Genomic DNA, 21,780 nt, shown 5'->3' with positions numbered 1-21,780 from the left:
GACATCCTGCGTTCAGTTTTCAGCACCAAAAGGAGGCTCTGATCTGCTTATAATATAGATCAAATATTATGGAGAAGGGGCATTCTTGGTAGACATGTAACAGCAGTATGATTGACATGGCAGGAAGCTAGGCATGGTGGCATCACCTATAATCTCAGCACTTGAGAGGCTGGGCAGGATTTCAAATTCCAGACCAGCCTGGAGTATAGCATGCTGATGTGCACCTTTAATCCCACCTCTTGAGAGGCAGAGGCAGGCAGATCTCCATGAATTCAAGGCAAGTGGTGTGTGTGGTCTACAGAGCAAGTTCCAGGACAGCCAATGCTACGGAGTGAAACCCTGCTTCCTGGGCTAGAACACTAAGAGGTGATAAACCACAGCGAATCAGCAAGAGAAAGGATCCGATGCACAGATGTTTGCAAACATTTTCAAAAGGGAAACCGCTCGCTCATGAGACAAATGGAAGGCTCGGTGCTCCCTGGGTCTGTGAAAAGGTTCGGCTCTTCTAGCTGGAGGAACCAAACAAGAACTTGTGGAGAAGTTGGTTGTGCCAGCCAGTCCTCTACAGGGGCGGAGCCTCAAGCCAAGTTTTTTATTGTGAGACAGGGTCACTATGTAGTCCTTGATGGCCTGGATCTCGCTGTGTAGGACCAGGCTGCCCTCAAAAATTGCCTGCTTTTAGCTGGACATGGTGGCGCACACCTTTAATCTCAGCACTCAGGAGGCAGAAGCAGGCAGATTTCTGAGTTCAAGGCCAGCCTGGTCTACAAAGTGAGTTCCAGGACAGCCAGGGCTATACAGAGAAACCCCGTCTCAAAAAAAAACAAACAACAAAAAAATTGCCTGCTTTTACCTCTCAAGAGCTAGGACTAAAGGTATGCACCATCATACTGGGTACATAAGGGTATGTGCCATCCTACTGGGTACATAAGGGTATGCGCCATCCTACTGGGTACATAAGGGTATGCGCCATCATACTGGGTACATAAGGGTATGCGCCATCATACTGGGTACGTAAGGGTATGCGCCATCCTACTGGGTACATAAGGGTATGCGCCATCCTACTGGGTACGTAAGGGTATGCACCATCATACTGGTATGCGCCATCATACTGGGTACATAAGGGTATGCACCATCATACTGGGTACATAAGGGTATGCACCATCATACTGGGTACATAGGGTATGCACCATCATACTGGGTACATAGGGTATGCGCCATCATACTGGGTACATAAGGGTATGCGCCATCATACTGGGTACAGACTTTTGGGCTCCAGACCAACACCTGGGACACTGCCCCAAATTGGATTTCCATTTCCCTCCAAAGAGCTTCTATTGCTCCAAACCCACTCTCCAGAGGGCTCCCCACCACCGGCCCCAACACTTTGAGACCCATTTTTCCAGACTCACCAGCTCAGTTACAAGTGGTGACTTTCTGTTTATTGCTCAAAAACAAGAACTCAGAAGCAAATAAGGTGAAGAGAGTGGGCGGGGAGACACAGGGAAGGGATGGGTTTGGGCCCACCTCTCCCTTCATCCTTCTCACCCTCCAAGGCCCAGCAGCAGTCAGGCATCTGGGGGGTAGGGAGCCTTCATGGCCATGGGGATAGCAGAGCTGGGGGACAGTTCTTGAGTAGGGTCCTGGCCTGGAGGAGCCCCAAGAGTTGCAAGGAGACGAGTTCCCTTCCCTGGGTCCAGAAATCAGTAGAATAGGGGGTGGAAGACCCCTTGTTTGGCAACTAAGAAGAGGCGGCTTTGGGCGGCAGGATGCTGGTTTATTTACTGTAGGGTCTCCAGGGCCATCAAAGCCCCCGCATGGGATGGGGAGACTATTTACACAGCAGGGGGAAGGGAGTCAGAGACCAGGTCCTATGCTGCTCATTGCCCAGAACGACGAGAGAACAGGGAGGTCCTGGGTTCTGTAGATTTAAAGACTTGAGGCTCAGATGGAAACTTCATACTCCCTCGTATCCTGAGGACAGAAAGAGGAGATAAATTGGAGTCAGTTGGGGTGAAGAGGCATCCACAAGAAGGGGGAAGACATATTAGTCCTAAGTCTGCTGGTACCAACCTGTAATCCCAACTACTAGGGAGATAGAGGCAGGAAGATCACAATTCAAAGCTGGCCTGGGGTACAAAAGTAGCTCAAGGCTAGACTAGAACATTTAAACCCTGTCTTAAAGAGGACTGGAGAGCCAGGCATGGTGATACACACACCTCTAATCCTAGCACTTGGAGGCAGAGGCGGGTGGGTCTATGAATTTGTGGCCAGCCTGGTTTATATAGAGTTCCAGACCTGCCAATGCTATAGAGAGACTCTTAACTCAAAATACAAAAGAGAATGAGACACTGAAACTGTTGTTTGACTTTGCATAAGGCACTACATTCAGTCTCTAGTACCACACACACTCTCAAAAAGACCTTCATATTATTTTGGGACAGGGTATCTCTATGTAGTCCTGTCTGTCCTAGAACTCCCTAGGTAGACCAGGCTGGCCTCAAACTTAGAGATCGTCCTGTTTCTGCTTTTGCCTCTGCCTCTGAAGTGCTGGAATTAAAATTGTGAGCTACCACATCCAGCAAGACCTTTGTATTTAAATTAATATAGAGGATCTGGAGAGAGAGAGCTTAGCAGTACTGGCTGCTTTTCCAGAGGACTTAAGTTACATTCCCAGCACTCACGAGGTGGCTCATACCATCTCTAACTCCTGTTTCAGGGGAACTGATGCCCCCTTCTGGCATCTGAGGGCACTTTATGCACTTGGTGTACTGACAGTCAGGCAAACACCCATACACATAAAACAATTTTAAAATTTTTAGAAATTGTTTTTTAGTAAAGATTCTCAGACAGGTGTGGTAGTGCACACTTTAAACCCCAACATGCAGGAGGCAGAGGCAGGCAGATCTCTGAGAGACCCATGCCAGCCTGGTCTACAGAGTGAGTTCCAGGGCTGCAGAGCCACATAGTGAAACCTTGTCTCAAACAAACAAACAAACAAACAAACAAACAAACAAACAAAAACAAAGCAAGCAAGCCTTCTTGGATATAATCTAGCATATATATAATATATATGGATATATATTATATATGATATATATCATGCATATATATACTATATATGTATATATTATATATATGATATATATCATGCATATATATATGTATATATATATATATATGTGTGTGTGTGTGTGTGTGTGTGTGTGTGTGTGTTCAGACACTCCAGAAAAGGGCATTGAACTCAGGACCTCTGGAAGAGCAGTCAGTGCTCTTAACCACTGAGCCGTCTCTCCAGCCCCTATACTAGAGTTTCTTAAGATGACAAAGATGAATTTCTGAAGTGTCTTGAACAATTGGAAGATCTGGAGGTTGAGCCTAGGCGCCTACTATGGATTGGAGTTGTATCGTGTAGACAGGCTCTGATTCCCCAGTTTGCTACAGTCCCTATTATTCCCTATTGTTCACACATAGCTTGCTTTGGTATTATCATGGCTTTTGTGGGCAACTGAGTTTGAAATCCCCCACCCCCAGAAAAGATCTCTGGAAGGCGATTATGAAGTTCTGAGGGTAAACTGAGAGATGGGGCATACCAAGGGGAGGGGAGTGACTCACCCCAGCTTCATACAGTGGGTTGCTGAAGTCTGACTCCACAGTAATGGGACTGTAGGAGTGAGAACCCGAGAAGCCAAAGAGGGATTTTCCTTGTAGCCTGGGAAAGGTAGGGGAGAATGGTCTTATCACGTGTGAGTCTTTGAACTCCCGTACCTACTCCCACGCCAGGTAAGCCACCTGCCCTGGCCACCAATCAAGAGTAGGGTACTTACTTAGTGTAGTATATGTAAACGCCAATGCCAAGGACAATGACCAAGCCCAGGGGCAACAGGATGGCCAAAGCGAGGTTCCCACCCTCCAGCTGCCGTGATGGGTCTGTAGTCTGGGTCACTGGGGAGGGAGGAAAATACAAATGAATGAAGGCTGTGCCCATTCCTGGGCTCTCCCAGCCTCCTGCCCTGGGGCCTGAACCCTTGGCTTCACCCCTCCGGGGCCTGGCCTCCTGCCCCCAGCCTTGATCTTGCCCTCCCAACCTGGCCAGGCCTGGTCTCCACCTGCACCCTCACTGACCTTCCAGTTTTCGGTTGTCCAGGAGCTCCTCATAGGCCACTGCAGGGAGAGGAGGGGGAGGGGGACGGGGTCTGAGCCAGGGAGGGAAGGAGACTGAGGAGAGGGCCAGAGCCCGATGGGGTGAGGCTGGGCTGCACAGCCTGGTTCTCTGCCCTCTGTTTAATCTAAACTTGTCTTTCCCTGCGTGTGTGGAGGCCATGGGGACTAGTGGGCCAAGGCCTGTCCTCTCCCTTCAGGCCACTAAAGGTTCAAGGTTCCTAGACAGTCCGAGCCAGGCAGCTTCAGAATTTCTCACTGATAGCAAAACTCTCCCTTTGTAGAGAGAGCAGGGGGCCTCTAAACCAAGGCCCTCACTACATTCCTTGATAATTGTGGGACCTCAGATCTCCCCAGGTTGTCCAGCCATGCCTATAAGGATAAGAGCCCACAGGACAGGCTCTCAGCAGGGTCAGCCATTGTTCTTGAATTTTCTACCCAACTTTTCTAGCCCTGTTACTCCCCATATACAGCTATGCCCCTCCTGCCCTGTCTGCCCAGGCACCTTTGCAGAGTGGGGGCTGGCTGGTCCACTGGGAGGGGTGACCGGGTACACATGTGATGGTGACCTCGCCGATGAGCTCAAAGCCCTCGTAGCAGAAGAAGCGTAGCGACTCGCCCGCTTGGTAGTGATGCTTGTACAAAGTCTGGTAACCATTTTCAGGGACACCGGGGTTCAGGCATGGCTCGTACTTTACTGCAGGGAGCACACCAAGCCACATGCCCACTTAGATACTGAGTAGGTCCAGCCTGGGCTCCCCGGTCCTCCCTGCCTGGGGTGTCCCCAAACTTACAGGCGCATTTGGGGACCCGATCACTCCACTTGGGTGTGCCTGTGTCTCGGCTGTAGCAGGTGAGCACAGCTGCTCCCTCCAGGCTGTACCCTGGCAGACAGCGATACTGGACATGGGAGCCCACAGGGAAACCGGCATCTGAGGCAGTCCGATGGCCATTGGTGATCTCCCCAGGGTCAGCACAAGTCATGACTGGGACAGGACAGACAGGTTAGAGGTTTCCAGGGCCTTAGCAGATGGCCTGGAAACAGGGCTCACAGAGGCCCGAGCATCTGCCATCGCCTCAAACAGCCCCTGTCTTCTTCTCAAAATCCCTTAGAAGGATACAGATTGTGAGTCAGAAACACTTCAGAGTCAATGGGTTTGACTCTGATGGTGCAATCAATGCACTTTGGGACTAAGGGAAGGAATACAAGCTCAAAACCAGCCTGGGCTATGTAGCAAGTTCCAGAACAGGGCACCCTGGGATACATAATGAAACCCTGTGGCTGGGGGAAAAAACTGTTTTATATTTTTTTCTGAAAACAGGATAAGTGGGGGCAAACCTGGCCCACATATTCAGGTAAAATTAAAAATATTTAATCACTATATCAGAGCACATTAACGAAAGCCCGGCCCTGTCCCTGGCATGGCAGATCATTCTTATGGACAGAAGCTGGTGTCTCAAGACAGGATGGCTCTTGCATCCCCCACATTTGCATGGTGCCTAGCCCACTTTGCTTACATATACAGCCCGCACTTTATTTCCAGTGCTACTGTAACAGAAGGTCATAATCACGGCATTGTGACTGTAGATCACATATATATGGTCATATATGTGCATGCACAGGCCTGAGGTTGATGTTGAGCGTCTTTGTCTATCACCTTATGTCCTGAAGCAAAGCCTCTGACTGAATCTGGAGCTTACCTATCTAGCTGAGCTTTCTAGCCAGTGAGCCCCAGTGACCATCCATGTCCCCACCACTTCGGGCTGCAGACATGTATACCACCACACCTGGCTTTTATGTCTGTTCAGGAGATCAGGTTCAATCAAGTCTTGATGCTTCTTGTGGCATCTGAGCTATCTCTCCAACCACATGGCCTTTGATTCATAGAAACCTATGCTAGACACCCCGATAGATACTTACTCTTGATTCTCCTGAGAGATCAATGTTACTACTGTTTCTCTTGTGGCCCAGGGCTTGGCACTTAGCCAGGACCAGGGCCATGGAAGCACTGGAGAGATCCTGATACTTGAGTCTCAACTCAGCAGCAGACTCAGGGGTAGCCTGGGCAATTCTCAAGGCCAGCCTTGGCTAGGCAACCTGACTGCTTAGCTTACTCAGGATTCCTGTTCTGTGAATCCTCCCAGGGATGAAGTGTTGTGCCGGCCACATAGTCTTTCTGAAACTCCAGCCTATTCACTCCACCATCACAACTTCCCTTGGGACTATTTGTTTGTTTGTTTTTAAAGTTTTATTTATTTATTTTACGTATATGAGTACACTGCAGCTGTCTTCAGACACACCAGAAGTGGGCATCATTATGGATGGTTGTGAGCCACCATGTGGTTGCTGGTATCTGAACTCAGAACCTCTGGAGAAGCAGTCAGTGCTCTCAACCACTGAGTCATCTCTCCAGCCCCCTTGGGGCTATTTATAAGAACTACAGTGGGGGCTGGTGAGATGGCTCAGCAGGTAAGAGCATCTGAGTGCTCTTCCAAAGGTGCAGAGTTCAAATCCCAGCAACCACATGGTGGCTCAAACCATCTTTAATGATATCTTCCCTCTTCTGGAGTGTCTGAAGACAGCTACAGTGTACTTACATATAATAACTAAATAAAATCTTAAAAAATAATAATAATAAAGAACTACAGTGGAGTGGGTCATGGTGGTACACACCTTTAATCCCAGCAGAGAGGCAGAGGCAGTCAGATCTTAAGTTCAAAGCCAGCCTGGTCTACAGAGTAAAGTCTAGGACAGCCAGGGCTACACAGAGAAAGCCTGTCTCGAAAAAATAATAAGGGGTGGGGGAAGAACTAAAATCAATCTTTGATTCAGTTCCCCAATTTTATTTTATTTTTTCTCTTTTTTCTTTTTTCTCTTTCTTTCTCTCTCTTTCTTTCTTTCCTTCTTTCTTTCTTTTTTTTCTTTTTTTGGTTTTTGAGACAAGGTTTCTCTGTGTAGCCCTGGCTGTCCTGGAACTCACTTTGTAGACCAGGCTGGCCTCGAACTCAGAAATTCGCCTGCCTCTGCCTCCCAAGTGCTGGGATTAATAGCATGCACCACCACTGTCCAGATTATTTTTGCTTTTTCAAGACAGGGTTTCTCTGTGTCATCATAGCTGTCCTGGAACTCACTCTGTAGATAAGGCAGTCTTTGAACTCAGAGATCCTTCTGCTTGGACTAAAGGCATGCACCACCACCACCTAGCTAATTTCCCTAAATTTAAAGAGACAAGATACTACTACATTCTGCTGTTTGTTTTATTTTATTTGGTTTTTGTTTTGTTGTTTGTTTGTTTGAGATAGGTCTCACTAATTAACCCTGGCTGGCCTTAAACTCATAGAAATTCTTCTGTCTCATCTCCTTTACCCCTACCCTCAGATCCTTGGGCTTTTCAGACATGGTTAATTTTGAACTCACCTTTCGGCCTCAGCTCCCCAAGTGCTGGGGTTACTGGTGTGTGCCACTGTGCCCAGCCTTTTATAAGGAGTGAACAGAGCCTCCAGGCTCCTGCAAGCCTCACCTCTGAAGTAAATGTGCCCCATTCCCCAGCGACTGGAGCCACAATCTTGCTGCAGTGCTAGCCGCTGGCTCAGAGCTGTACCAGGCACTGTGAGAAATGCTACCCCTACTCCACACATCACCCTGCTCCTACTCCATCCACGGGAGAGCCAAAGCTCGGAGGTATCTGTGTAACATGCCTAATTGCTCATGTATCTCTCTCTCCCTTCCAGGTTTGAGATTCATCAGGGTAGGAAAGAGCCTGTCCTATAACCATAACCCAGAAACGGGCTTCAGTGACTGCAGTAAAACAAGCCCAGTCTACTGATAAGACTTGATTCTAACAGTGACTTCCCACAGAGTCAGCTTTGGGGAATTGAGAGGTTGGTTGAGGCTTGGAAGAGAATTAAAGAGTTGATGGGGCAGAGCCCAGCGGCAATTTGATGGAACCTTATAGGGGAGGGACTCAAACCTGGCAGGGGTGGAATCAGTGGGGGGAAAAAAAAAAGCCGGTGGAACACAGGGTGGAAGGGAAGAAAGCAGTCTGCGGTAAAGGCAGGACTCGTGTGCGTGTGCATGCGCATGCGCATGAGTGTGTTTCAAGACACTGTATGGGACCTAAAGGTCATAGGGATTGGGCCTGAAGACTCAGGCAGGACTCAGGGCAAAAAGAAGGAATCCAAGAGGGATAGGAAAGGATGGAGCCAGAACCCAAGCACAGGTTTAGAGGTGGGGCCCTACTCACTCTTTTGGCAGGCAGGTGGCGCCGCGCTCCAGGACAGGTCCCATTGGCAAGTGAGGATGTCTGATCCCAGCAGTTCGTAGCCAGGCTCGCATTGGTAGGTGAGCACTGTGCCCCGGATAAGGTCCCCGTGGGATGCTGTCCTCCAGCCCCACTCAGGAGGTGGCAACTCCGGGCACGTATCGTTCCTCGGGACCTCTGCAGTGAAGATGGAATCCCTTCCAGCTTCAGAGGACCTCGCGCTGGTACCCCTTCCCTGCCAGACCCCTGGCCATCCAGACCTCCTCGCCTTCCGCCTTCCATACCTTTGAAATGTAACACGAAACCCTGGCCTAGGCCCGGATTTGGGGGCCCAGGGGGTGCCTGAAACTGCAGAGTGAGATCAGGTCCTGAGGAGAGGAGGCGGCGGCGCGGCTGAGGTCCTCTCAGCTGGGCCAGGACTCGAGCACTTGGACCGTCCCCGTCGAACAGTGTTAGCATATCCCCTTCGCGAACATTCAAGCTGCAGTGAGGGGAATCAGACAATTAGGCCAACTACAACTAACCCATCTCATCCAGTTCCGCCCAACTTGCTCAGTCTTAACTAGATCCGCCCCGAATCCCAGCTCTGGGTTTTGGCCAGTCTAGGGTTGCCTCCAGGTTCCCAGAGGTGGGTTGGCTACTTCCTACTCCTGCTTCCTAATCTTCAACCCTGCACATTACTAGCTTCATCTACTCTCCAGCCTGTCTTCCAACCCCACAACCTGCCCAAATCCAGCTTGATCAGTAACAGACCATAGCCCTTCACATTCAAATGCTGGATTCTGCCTATTTATCTGCTTTGGGTCCCTGCCTACTCTACTCTCCTCTTCTCCACTCACGTGACCACCTCATACCAAATGAGCTTACTGACTTGCACCTACTGACTTTGTACTAGCAATGAGGCACCAATTTGGGGCCGGGTCCCTTTGCCATGTTAGACACACACACACACACACACACACACACACACACACGTATAGTTAGTTCAGTGGTAGAGCATTGTAGAACAGAACCCTCCAGACCTTCAGCAGCCCTTGAAGTGGGCTATGCTACCCCTTTACTTGACCTTATTCTCCAAGTGACTTGAACCCAGGTCTTCCACCTCTGTCCTGTACCCTCTTAATGTCCTCTTTCAGAACACCATGTACCCAAGGAATTCTGTGTGAGCTCAGAAGAGCCACTTGGGCTCAGAATGCAGGCTAGTGCCCTTTTGAACACACCAAATAGAGCCCACATCCATCACACATGCTACCATGACCCAAACATACATTTCAACTTGGAGCAAGATGCGCTTCTCTTCCTGGACGTGCAGACCCCACACGCAGTCTTGGCCAGGGCTATAACTCTGGGGCCAGTCGGGAGAGAGTACCACACCAGCTGGCTCAGACAGCTCTCCTCCACACATGGCTAGGGAAGAGGTATCAGATTCAGAACCCATGTGGGCATGTGTTCTCCATTCACCAGTTCTCATTGTCCTTGGCAGTGTGCACAAGGCCACCTTGGTTTTGCCATATCCAGGTTTTATTATGGTTGCTTCTCTAGCCCTGCACTCAGCTAACCCCACCCACTTTCCAGCTTACTCACCACCCAATTCACATTCAGCCCAAATCTAGTTCTAGCTTTAGAAGCCTTTTGGGTCTGAGCCTGAATTCATAACAAGTCCAGAAATTTCTCCCCCAAGAAAGCAGCCTGGGAAGGGGCACAGCTCTACCCAGGCTCTGGGTTTAAATGCTTCCATGTTCATGCAAATCTCCTGCACAATGCCTTCCTGTAGTCCCAGCTTCAGGGGCAGTCTTCTGTAGGCTGAAGGGCTCTGTGGAATGAGAGTGCTTACCCTTGCAGGCCGGCTCTGTGTCGTTCCAGTGGGGTTCGGTGGGATCCACACATTCGATAGCATTGGGGGGCCCTGGTGGCTCCAGAGCATATCCTGGGAGGCATGAGAAGGTGGCCAGTGCCCCTGGGCGATACTCAGGATCTGTAGTGGTCACATTGCCATGAGCCAAGAATGGGGGAAAGCAGCGGTCTTCCTCAAAGGCTAGAGAGGAGTTGGTCACAAACATGAAGCATTAGACAGATCTCAGGGACTCAATGTTGAGGACTTACAATGAATTTGGGTGTTGCTAGGCCCCTTACAGGCTGGCTGTTTGTTTGTTTGTTTGTTTGTTTTGGTATCTAGAGATGGGGGTCTCACTATATACTTTAGGCTGACCTTGAATTTGAGATCTTCTTTCCTCAGCCTTCCAAGTGGCTGCTGGGACCATGCACCTGCGCCAACCACCATTTAGAGTTAGCACCATAGTACTAACCACCATTCTATAGACAAGGACATTTTCAGACAAAAAGCCATCTGCCCAGGGTCAGCTAGGGGACAACTACAGAGGCAGGGCTACAATCCCGGACGATGAGTTCTCATCCACAGACATTTGGCTTTGGAAACAGCGAGGGGCCTGGAAAGGGGGACATCTGGAAAGCTGGCTTGTGTAGGTGTGTTCTAGCCTCAGAAATAACAGTTGGATTCTGATCATCCACACTGTTGCTAGAATCCAAAACTGCAGCTAGTGCAGAAGCTGCTCAACTTTCACAGAGGACCAAATCAGCCAAATGAGCATCTCATCTCCAGAGCAGCACAGAACCACCTATGGTGCAGGTAAGGATTCTGAAGCTCACAGCATGCAGTGGCCTACTTGGACGGGCAGATAAGGATTCTCACTGAAACACAGACAGCTCCTTAGGGCTTTCAGAACCCACATTTCTGGGTTTCTGCAGATTCACTACTGTATTTTGTATTACTTAAACTAGCAAGGCATCCTGTGCAAATCCCATCCACCTTGCAGGGCCCAGGGCCAATCGCACCTATTTGTGAGCTATCTAGAACGACATCTGTCTATCTGAGCATTTCCCTTCCTCTTTCTTTGTACTTGAGATAGGGTTTCTCTGTAGCCCTGGCAGTCCCGGAACTTGCTCTGTAGACCAGGCTTGCCCTGAACTCAGAGATCCGCCTGCCTCTGTTTCCAGGGTGCTGGAGTAAAGGCATGCGCCACCACTGCATTGCCCAGCTCTCCTGTTGTCTCTTCTACTGGTTTTACGAATGCTCAGCCATGCTGTTTTGTATAAGATACGATTAGATGGACAGAAAACATGCTCTAGCGATGGACCTTTTGGCTGACTTGGTTCTCTGTAAAAACTGAGCGACCACACAAGCACACCGTTTTCCCTTTCCCCTGAGCTGACCTCCACCTTCCTCTCTCAGGTCATCTCATCTCGATCCATCCCAGAGGCCACACCTAACTCCATGACTGCTGATTCCTTTTGACCTGTCCAACATCCGTTCTTCCTTCTGGTACCAGCTCCCATATCCTCACTAGATGGAACATGCTTTCCTTACTTCTAGTCCATGAGGTTGGTTGGGGCCAACCAGAGACAGCCATGCCACTCAAACCTGCCAATCACAATACTGTCTAGTTTCATTGAACTTAATCAAGTCAATGGGAACTGTTTCTGGAATTGTTGCCCGGGCTCTCATGAGCATTTCCTTTCTGTTTTCATTTCATTTTCTTTCCTGATGGCATTAAGTAAGGTGATAGTCTGTAAGAGCGTAGTTAGGTCCACTACATAGGGAAAGCCTCCATGCCAATTAAACCACTGCAAAGTAAAAACCAAGAGACAGATAACTGTCCACTTGGCTGTATACTAGATCTGGCCATATCTGAAACTGAATCAGAAGAGATTACTTGGAATAAAAAGATGTCCCTGTCAGATATCAGAGACCAACCACAAAGACGTGCATGGAGAGAGTATGTGCCTGTGACTATTCCTCGTGTGAGAAAGAGGAAATGCCGTGGACTTGGGTGTGGTCAGGAAGGAAGTGAAACCATTACCTTCAAATCGGAGGCTGAGCAGCAGGGGGTTGGCTGGCGTCTCTGAAAGCAGTTCTACGTAGAGAGACTGGGCATCACTGATGAGACCGCGTTCAGGGACATCATCCATGTCAGAGTCGTAAATCACAGGGGACAGGGGGCTTCCCCCTGAGCGCACCATCAGCCTGGGATGGACAGAAAGGTGGCAGGTGCATTTTCCCCTGGGAAGCTGCCTCCCTGCCTGCTCTCTTAGCTTATCTTGACAGCTGCTATTATCAAATACTAACCCATACCATGCATTCTTTTAAGCCCCAACATATTTGATCTTGTTTGATCTTCACAAGGACTCTTGAGTCAGACACTATTATTAACCCCTCATTTTATAGGTGAGGATATAGAGGCACAGAAAGACTGGATCCTCAGCCTGAGAGCACACTACAAAGCCACAAAGAAGAATGGGAAAATGACAGCACATGCTTTTATAGTCCTAGGTACCACTTCTACTACTTTACACATCATAATGCTCTTATTTATTAAGCATTTGGAAGGATGCTATGGTCTCTGCCCCACCAGTGACAACTGAGATGCTTCTAGGCACACCGAGGCATCTAAGGTTTGCACAGATGTGCTCTCTGAGACAATTATGACCAATCTCAGTTTGACACTTCATCCAGTGTATCTGACTCTCCCCTGAAGCCTCTCAGCTTTCCCAAGGTGGGGACCTCCGACCCAAAGCCCAGATTCTCACCGGTCATTGTCCTCATCCAGTGAGACTCTCTCAAAGTGCAGGTGTAGCCGGCGTCCCTCAGCCGCTTCAATGACCCAGCGACAGGTGAGGTTGGGCCCTGCGGCTCCCCCAGGCTCAGGGGATACAATGCGACCCAGCGTAGCATTGTGGATGGTGCCACCACAGGATGCTGTGGCAGAGAGAGAACAGGAAGGCTTCAGTCTTTGTCAGGCCTAGTCTAGAGCCTGGTGGGTGCTGGCCAGGGATGGCCTCTGCCCCATGCACTTAGCAGAGAGGAGACTCTCCCTAGGCTGCTGCCTAGCTTGAGACAGAAGCCTATGCATCCATCTGCTAAAAGGAATCCTCAGGAGAGGTGGGCACCGTGAGTTAAGGAGCCTCAGAGCTGAAACTCTCAGATGAGAAGCTTTGAAGGTAGGAATCACTACAACATAAGCATTTTAAGCTTGGTGGATAGGTAGCAGAATGAAGATCTCAGGACCAAGAGATACCAGCCAGGAACTCCAAACACAGCTCATTGAAGTGGAGGGTTCTCCAAAGAATGGGCATCTACAAGTGGTAACAGGATGGCATACCAACTGTGGCATCTCAAGATGAAACCCAGAAAAGATCGGAGATTCTCTAAGGATGGAAACCATCATGGTAGAGACCTTTAGGGGAGACCCTGGGACAGGGGCTCTGCAACTAAAACATTCAAGATGGATTCTCCCCAAAGATGGCAATTTCCCAGCTCGCCCCCCACCCTGCCCCCAGTCAGGACAGAAGTCCTACAATGAGAGACTCACCTGTACAGCTAGGGGGTTCACCAGTCCAGGCTGGCCGGGTACCATTGAGGCAGATGAGGGTCTCCTCCCCCTGCAGCTGGTATCCTGAGTCACAGTGGAAGGTGGCAATGCCCCCAGGATGCAAGTCTGTCACGCTCACATCCCCGTGGGCTGGCCGGGGTGGGAAGCCGCAGCTCAGAAGGTAGGCTGGACAGGTCAAAGAAGAGGAAGAGGGGCTGTTGTCCCCCTGGTGAGTTCTCATACCCGCTCCTTGGTGCTTCTGCAAATCCTTCCATCCCCAACTCCCAGGGAACAAATGGGCTCCATGCTGGAGTGCACATGGAAGAGAAGCCACTCCTTATGTTGGTTCTCTGCCTCATGAAGAGGCAACACCAACAGTGCTCATCTCTGGCCTTTGCCATTTAAACTGCTTTGGCCATTTATAGATAAGAGTTATTTTAGAGCCCAGTCTTATTGGTTGCAGCCCCTCAAGTAAATCAGTTGAATACCCTGATTTCTATCGGCACTAACAACAAATGGCATCTGAAGAGACCGTTCAACTTCCCACTCAGATGATGGTTCTAAAGGTAGGCGGAGGAAGAACAACCCACTATCTAGAGGTGGATGCTGAGGCTCTTGCTTGTGAAATGCTTTGTGGCATTTTCTTTCCCAAACTTTCTTGTATGGAGGCGCATACAACCTTCAGCCAGGCCAGACACAAGGAAGTGCTTTAGGAATGTTGACGACCTAAGATTTTACTATCCAGCACCCCTGAAGGAACCCTTAGTGGAAATGGGGTGCTCTGCTCTCCTGGGGAAGCTGATGTGTCTATCTCTTGCACTGAGAACTGTGCAACCTTCCTTTTTGCACTGACTTATTTGTACCTCAAATTAGGGCTTTTCCCTAGCAACAGTGATTTCCCACACTCCAGTCATTTTGTCCCCTGATGCCGCTGCCCCTCTACACACTGCGCAGTTGCATCGCTTACATTCCTTCTCAGAGCCTCTTGAAATTATTTGGCATGGGGAGTGGGTAAGGTGGAATTTGATTTTGAAACAAGGTTTTGTTATATAGCCCAAGTTGGCCTTAATTTCTCAACCCTCCTGCCTCAGCTTCTAGAGAATCTCACTGCCATGCTCACTTTCCAAGGCTGTATCTTGTGGGGGTACAGGCCAGTTTTAGTCAGTAGAGATCTTTGTCTTTCCTGACTCTGGAACTTTTGGTGACTGTCAGAAATCTATCCCCTGCCGGGGCGTGGTGGCGCACGCCTTTAATCCCAGCACTCAGGAGGCAGAGACAGGAAGATTTCTGAGTTCGAGGACAGCCTGGTCTACAAGGTGAGTTCCAGGACAGCCAGGGCTATACAGAGAAACCCTGTCTCGAAAAACAAAACAAAAACAAAAACAAAAAAAACAAACAAACAAAAAGAAATCTATCCCTTCCACATTTCAAAAGTCACCAAGCATTTATCTAGCTGTGGGAACAGACAGAGACAAACAAACAAACAAAAAAATCCCATTCTTTTCCTTTCTGGAGTCACCAGCCCAAGACTAGCAGACATAAAAACAACTATCTAAAATACAGCAGGTTGGGAAAATGCCAGCCCTCTGGGACCAACAAAGTCAAATCTGGATGCTTTAGCTTGATATTCTAGCCCCTTCCCGGCCAGGTTCAGCAAGTCCTTAAGTTGGTACTCAGCTCCTGAGGCTCCACAACCCAGTCTGTGACTCCTTCCTATCTCATGGCCTTTTCTTTTTCTTTTCCCCTCTGGTGATGGAATTACATCCAGGACATTGTACATGTTAGACAAATGCTTCCCCCATGAACTATACCCCTAGCCCTTGTGATTTTTGTTTTTTGTGAGACGAAATCTGACTATCCTGGAACTCTATGTAGACCAGGTTGATCTTGAACTCATAGAAACCATCTGCCTCTGCCTCCTAAGTACAAGGATTAAAGGCGTGCACCACTGACACCTAGCTACCCTTCAATTTTTTTGAGACAAGATCTCACTATATAGTCCAGGTTAGCTTTGAACTCTTGCACCTCCTGCTTCAGCACCCAGAGAGCTAGAATTACACACATGCACCATCACAGACAGACATCTCCATATCTTTGCCCATTTCTGGGCCTCTATATGCAAGGCTTCCTGGTCTGTTTCTGACCTTTGAAAGAGTAAATTAAGGATCACGCCTTCCAGGAAGCCTTCTAGACTTTCCCCGTTCCCATAAGGTATCACCCATGTTCAACTCTATATATGTCATTTTCTCATCACATTATCTATTATCTGTTATCACTATGAGACTGAAACAATGCTTGAACAGGTTGATCTCACACTGCAAAGGGGTGTCTCTCACTAATTTCAATAATTTATACCAGAAAGGGGATTGGCCTGAAATCTAAATAAAACATTAACTGGAGAACTAGGGATGTAAATCAGTCAGTAAGGAATATCTAGCTCTGAATTAACCAGGCCTATAATCCAAGCACTGAGAATGGTAGGAGGATCAGAAGTTCAAGGTTATACTTGGCTACATAATGAGTTCCAGGCCAGTCTAGATTACATGAGACCCTGTCTCAAACAAACAAACCAAAGCATGCAAAGGACTTCCTGCCCAAGGGGACTCATGCCAGTCACCCCCTGACCCTCATGTTAGGAATGACCATGGGGCACAGACTTGGTCATCTGGTTTCTGACTGCTCAATCAAGTTTCATGTGTCTGAGAAAGCCATACAACCTCAAACCCTCTCCCCTTCCCTGAGAGAGGGAGCTGACTCAGCCCTCTGCATGAGAAGCAGTGGCTGGAGTGAAGGGTTTTGCACATGGCAAATTTGCTAGACTTCAGCTGGCACTCTAGACATGAGGCCACAGTTAGAGCAGACTAAGGAGGGCTTGAACAGTGAGTGCCCTGTCCTAAGAATGCCTGCAGGAGCTGCAGATAAGGAAAGCCAAGGCAGGCAATGAAGTCCCCTTTACGAAACAGCCCTGCTCCTGTCGATGTTCCACTTAGCCCGGGAGTCCTACTTTTGATGCCCTAGGGAAATGACTGCTTAAAGGAGCCAGTGGGTAGCTTTTTATTTTTTTATTTTTTTTCATCTGATATCCAGCATCCCAAGGCAAGAATGCTTGTATCTCCAACAACCAGGTCCCTGACACCAAGTACAAGCCCCTGATCTCTCCTACAGGCCTGGTGGTAGGAGGTTCTGCCTTGAATAATCGACCCTCAGGGCATGAGGAAGGGACATATGCTGTAACCTCAATAAGATACACATGGTATCTGGGAAGAAGGGGGAAGTATGTGGAGCCAAGGAACAGTGGCTCCTGTCTCTAAGAGCACATGAAAGAAGTTTGCAGAGGACAGCACTGTCTGCAATGGGGATACTGGCTGAGTCCCTTAGCTCACTCACATGTGTGCGCTACAAAATACATTTGCACTATGGGAAGCCACTCCCCCCACACACATAGGCTAGCATCAATCATGTGCAGCTCTTCTGTGTGTGGATGCATGAAACACTCCTTGCACTGTCCTGGAAGTCAGAAGGCGTTGCCAAAACTGCAAACCTAAGAAGAGTCACTTTCCTGCTCGAGCTGTCTGCCTCGAGCTGTCTGCCTCGCATCTGCAGATTAAAGCTCCCAGAGCCCCTGTCAGCCACCCTGCCTGCCTGCTTCCCAGGGTGGACTTTCCAGTCACTCTCCAGTCACTGCTTCTCTGCTTTGGCCGTGGGGACTCTGACTGACGTTGACTCACGGACTGAGGGTTCCACTGTGCTCCAGACCCTGGTTAAATACTCCACAGGTACTAACTCATCTCATCATCCTAGTCACGCACCTCAGTAAGTATTCTAACTTCTGCTTTTCAGACAGAGCCACGAGACACAGAAAGGTGAAATAAACTGCCCTGGGTCACAGAATGCAGACAACCCTACCTTGCATCTTTCTAAGGGCTCCATTTTCTCTCCTCTCTGGGACTCGGAATGTGTTCTTCCAATCCAGTTGCTTCTTTCTCTTTCTTCCTCCCACCCTTCCCCTGGCCAACTCATCCTGTAGGTCCCTTCTTAGTCACCAGCTCCTCCAAGAAGCCATTCCTATATTCCTTAGAGAAACACCGGTCCCTTTGATTCTTGCTCCCCTGGCCTGAGTCTCCTCCATCATAGTCCTTACCTGATGGACACCACCATTCCGATTGCTATCTGTTTCCACCCAGATCCTCAGCTCCTTACAGACTTACAGTGGGCTGACTAATTGTTTTCCCCAAGGCAAACACAGAGCCTGGTATGAAGTAGGGACTCAGTAAGAAGTCACTGAGTGGAATAAGTGAATTTGCTACTTGTCACCTGTATTTACAGATCCAGGAATGGGTGAGCAAATGTGCATGATTGTCTTCTGAGGGTCCCGCCCCCCCATAGGGTCCCAAGCAGGAGGAAGATTCTCTCAGAACCCTGAGTCAGAGGGACCCTGGAGATGTCTTCTATACCCTAGGTGGCTCTTGTCCCTCTACTGGCACTTCAGAATCCTCACCCTGATAGTGAATCCTGAAGCCATTGCCCCTTGGGACTCGAGGACTCTGGAAATGCAGGAGCAGCCGGTTTGTTGGGCTCCGCAGCACTTGTCCCTCTCCCAGCATGGAGGAATTGGCCAGGAGTCTGGGGGCCAGGCCTGGAGAACCCCCACCGGCCAACACCAGGAGCTCCTCTTCCTGAGACAGGTTGAGTGTCTGCACCTAGAGAAGCCAGATACAGGGAGGCCAGGGCATGTCAGCAGCGGGAGGGGTTACATGACAGCCCTACCCTCCAGTAAACTACCATGTTGCCAAACTCTAAAGGAGTTTTGAGATCATCTAAGTCAGAAAACAGGTTCATCAATTCCCAGGCCAGGTTTAGTCACAATTAATAGGCACCACAGAAAAGTACCTGAATCTCAATGCCATAACCAGGGTAGACATGGATGCTGTAGGTGCAATCTAGGAGCTCCACAGAGCGGCTGGCAGTGCTCCCCAAGTCCGGAGACTCCACAAACCCTTCGCCCTCCGAGATGTTGTTATTGCACAGAACTAAAGAGATGTAAGCAGATGGGACTGAGGGGTCCTATGTGATGCCCTCCCCGCTGAGCATCTTCAGGGCTCGCCTGTATCCCCACCACCCTTCACCACCTTTACCTGGTGCTCCCTTTCTACCTCTACTGAGACTTTCCTTCCCCAACTACAATATGGATGGAAGCCCACAGAAGAGCCCTTGGACCTTAACGCTGGCCTATGTCATTACCACTCTCTGACCTGTACCTAAATCTCCTTCCATATGATCCAAGCAACATTCCCTCAGCCAGTCCCACACAGGAGCATCCATGCCCTTTCCATCACCTCACCTGGGCTGGTGACAGTGGTGGTGACAGTTGTGGTGGTGATGATGGTGGTGGTGGTTTCCTCCTCTCCTCCCTCGGGCCTGAGGGGTGGGACTGGGGAGGCGGGGCCAGGCGGGGGCGGGGCTGTAGTTCCAGGGGGTGGGGTCAGCAGCTCTGGTGCGGTGGGGCCTGCCCCCCTGACCCCCTTGGGGGTGACAGCTGTCGTCAGAGGCCCTGTCCCTGGCTCAGTGGCACGTGGCAGGGAAGGTGCTGCAAGAGTCTGGCCAGCTGGAGGGGTGGCTAGTGTGGGGTCTGGGTCAGATCCTGAGATAGTTTAAGGGTAGTCAGTACACAGGAGCAGCAAATTGGCCCATGGGGGTGGGGAACAGCTTAGAATAAAACACCCCAAAGCCTCCCCACAGGGTACAGGCCCCCATTTCCCCTTACCCACCAGGCTCTCCACAGGCCCCCATTTCCCCTTACCCACACAGGCTCTCCACATTCTCTCAAGACTTTGCAGCTAAAGCTCCCTTTCTCTTTCCACCGCCTTCTTGACGGCCCCCTTGAGCCTCTCCCCACCCCCAGTTCTGGCTCTCGCTCCTGCCTACCCTCTCTCTCATCTGTCTTGCTCTCTCTCTCTCTCTCTCTCTCTCTCTCTCTCTCTCTCTCTCTCTCTCTTATGCTTAGCATTCTTATTGCTCTCTGGTTTTATGATCCTGGATCAACTGCTAGTTGTATATCACTCTCTGTCTCGCCATTTTTGTGACTCTGGTTGTCTGAATTCACATCTTTCTCTCTGTATACATGACCTCTTGACTGTTCCTTGTTTTGTCCCTGTCTCTGGCTCTGTTGAGGACCAGCTTTGACTCTTTCTTCCTAGGGGCCTCTCCCACGGAACTCTCTCTACCTGCCTTCCCTCTAGCCAGGCACTCAAGCTTCAGAGACATTGCCTCTCTCTCTACTTCTATGCCACACTGTGGGCCTCACCCGGCAAGAGGCCGATCTCTGGGCCCTTCCGCAGCAAAGCCCCATGGAGCAGCTCAGCCAGGTCCTCAGCAGCCACTGTGGGAGTCTCACTTCCAGGTTCTGGCATCATCTCATCCTCCTTCAGGGGCAGACCTAAGAGGTGAACTCCTGTGAACCTCTCCATTCCTCTACATCCTGTCCTTATCTGGAAAGATTCTCCCCAGAGCACACCTTATCCGACACTCAGGGAGTCCCAGGCTGGGTTGAGAGCCAAGATCGGAGGAGTGGCTCCAATCTGCCCTCTCCCTCATTGAGGTCCAGCTCCGGGTCTCTGGACCTTCAGTGAGAGCCTCAGTCAGTACCAACCCTGGACAGCTCTAGCAGGGGGTGCTTTGGGACTGCTTTCTACTCCTCCCCAGTGGAACACTCCCCTGGTCCCCAAACTGAGGAGACTCTGACAGCATCTCCCAGACCGCTTCTGCAGTGCCAGCTTTCTCTCAGGGTTTTTGCCTCTGCAGACAGTCTCTCTCTCTCTCTCTCTCTCTCTCTCTCTCTCTCTCTCTCTCTCTCTCTCTCTGCTGCCTTCTCTGGACTCTGGTTGGGGATCAGAGTAGAGTCAGAGATTGAATATCCCTGATTGTGTTCATCTGTCTTTGTCCATATGTCCAAGAACATTTGTGTGTACAGCGCCTGGCATCTCTCCCAGCACCTCCATCTCCCACCCAGGTACCCTGCCTGCTTCCACCGCCTCCGCAGAAATCCACCCAACTTCCCTCAGCTCTTCTTCCTGAATTTAACCCCTAAGATACAACTAAAAGCTCTTCTTATTCATTTCTCTATCTCCTTAATATTAGGAGTTCAAGGGCTCCACGCAACAGTCAGAGAGCCTTGGCTTGCCCCTTCCCAGTCAACTGTGCCCCTCCCCTCCCCCACAAGCTCGGACGACTCAATATCTTCAGGGAAAGAAGGTACAAGACCCACAAGAACCTTCCCAGGGCCCACCCCTACATGTCCTTACCCTCAATCCAGGCACAGCTCAGCAGAATTAGGAGCAGCAGCTGGGAAGGCGGCGGGTGCTGGGCCTTGGGAGTCCCCATGGCGACTCACGCTAATTTCTCTCCTCTGTGGCTCTTCTGAATAATCTCGCTGTCACTTTCCCTCTGCGTCCTTTTATCTTTTCCTTTAATTTTGCTTTCCTGCTAAGGGTCAGCAAAGGAAGGCAATTTTTCTTCCTTTGGGATGGAGAAGCAGAATTGGCCTAGAGGTTGCTTGGAGTCCGCCCCCTTTTGCTCAATCTTTATCCTTTGCTCTGCGATCTATGGCAAAGGGGGGCGCGGCTCCCGCTGCTGGGGGTGGGGCCGAGAGGGCCGAAGGTTATCCCCTTGTTCGGGAGCTTGGGCCCATCCGGATGGATAGATAGATAGCTGAGGAAAGTGGGAGGAGAAAGGCAGCTTCCGGGGGTCCAGGGTGGGCTTGAGGATCCAGAGGGCCTTTATGGGGTTCAACCAGGGCTTATCTCGGAGAGGAAGAGGGAAGGGGTTGCGGAACCAGGGAAGCTGAAGCTCGGCCACTGGAGCTGCGGGAGGGAGAAGCTGAGAAAGGTGTCAAGCCCACGTCAGATCCTGGGGACGGGCGAAAGGAGGGGCCTGGGATTTATTCTCTGATGAGGGAGGAGGAGGAGGAAGTG

At 50.0% G+C, this 21,780-nt stretch overlaps 1 protein-coding gene across 2 annotated transcripts; it reads right to left on the bottom strand.

Annotated features, from left to right (window-relative positions):
- Positions 1 to 1,420: 1,420 nt before the first annotated feature.
- On the bottom strand, positions 1,421 to 21,713 carry Sez6l2 (seizure related 6 homolog like 2). Of its 2 annotated transcripts, XM_021220363.2 has the most exons (18): positions 21,112 to 21,713; positions 20,115 to 20,246; positions 19,152 to 19,451; positions 18,701 to 18,840; positions 18,309 to 18,510; positions 13,811 to 13,996; positions 13,029 to 13,197; positions 12,302 to 12,465; positions 10,258 to 10,458; positions 9,692 to 9,830; positions 8,708 to 8,904; positions 8,406 to 8,600; positions 4,956 to 5,147; positions 4,667 to 4,858; positions 4,126 to 4,164; positions 3,828 to 3,945; positions 3,616 to 3,712; positions 1,421 to 1,974 (listed from the first exon to the last, which is right to left on the bottom strand). In XM_021220363.2, exons 1-18 carry the CDS (start codon positions 21,188 to 21,190, stop codon positions 1,945 to 1,947), a joined length of 2,772 nt encoding a protein of 923 aa, XP_021076022.1. In that variant the 5' UTR covers positions 21,191 to 21,713; the 3' UTR covers positions 1,421 to 1,944. The 2 variants fall into 2 exon arrangements, with proteins under 2 accessions (XP_021076022.1, XP_021076106.1); XM_021220447.2 differs by lacking the exon at positions 4,126 to 4,164.
- Positions 21,714 to 21,780: the final 67 nt, after the last annotated feature.

Source organism: Mus pahari, chromosome 1 (genome assembly GCF_900095145.1).
Source record: "Mus pahari chromosome 1, PAHARI_EIJ_v1.1, whole genome shotgun sequence".
Taxonomy (NCBI): Eukaryota; Metazoa; Chordata; class Mammalia; order Rodentia; family Muridae; genus Mus; species Mus pahari.
The sequence above is the reverse complement of the archived record's forward strand: the minus strand, read 5'-3'. Positions and strand labels throughout refer to the sequence as shown.

What these genes read in the sequence shown, in the direction of transcription:
- Sez6l2 (XM_021220363.2), bottom strand. Translation starts at nt 21,190, where the DNA reads ATGGGGACTCCCAAGGCCCAGCACCCGCCGCCTTCCCAGCTGCTGCTC. An exon ending in CACCACTGTCACCAGCCCAG is followed by an intron (nt 18,841 to 19,151) that starts GTGAGGTGATGG and finishes ACATCTCTTTAG; the next exon opens with TTCTGTGCAATAACAACATC. An exon ending in ATCTTGCTCCAAGTTGAAAT is followed by an intron (nt 8,905 to 9,691) that starts GTATGTTTGGGT and finishes CCCTCACTGCAG; the next exon opens with CTTGAATGTTCGCGAAGGGG.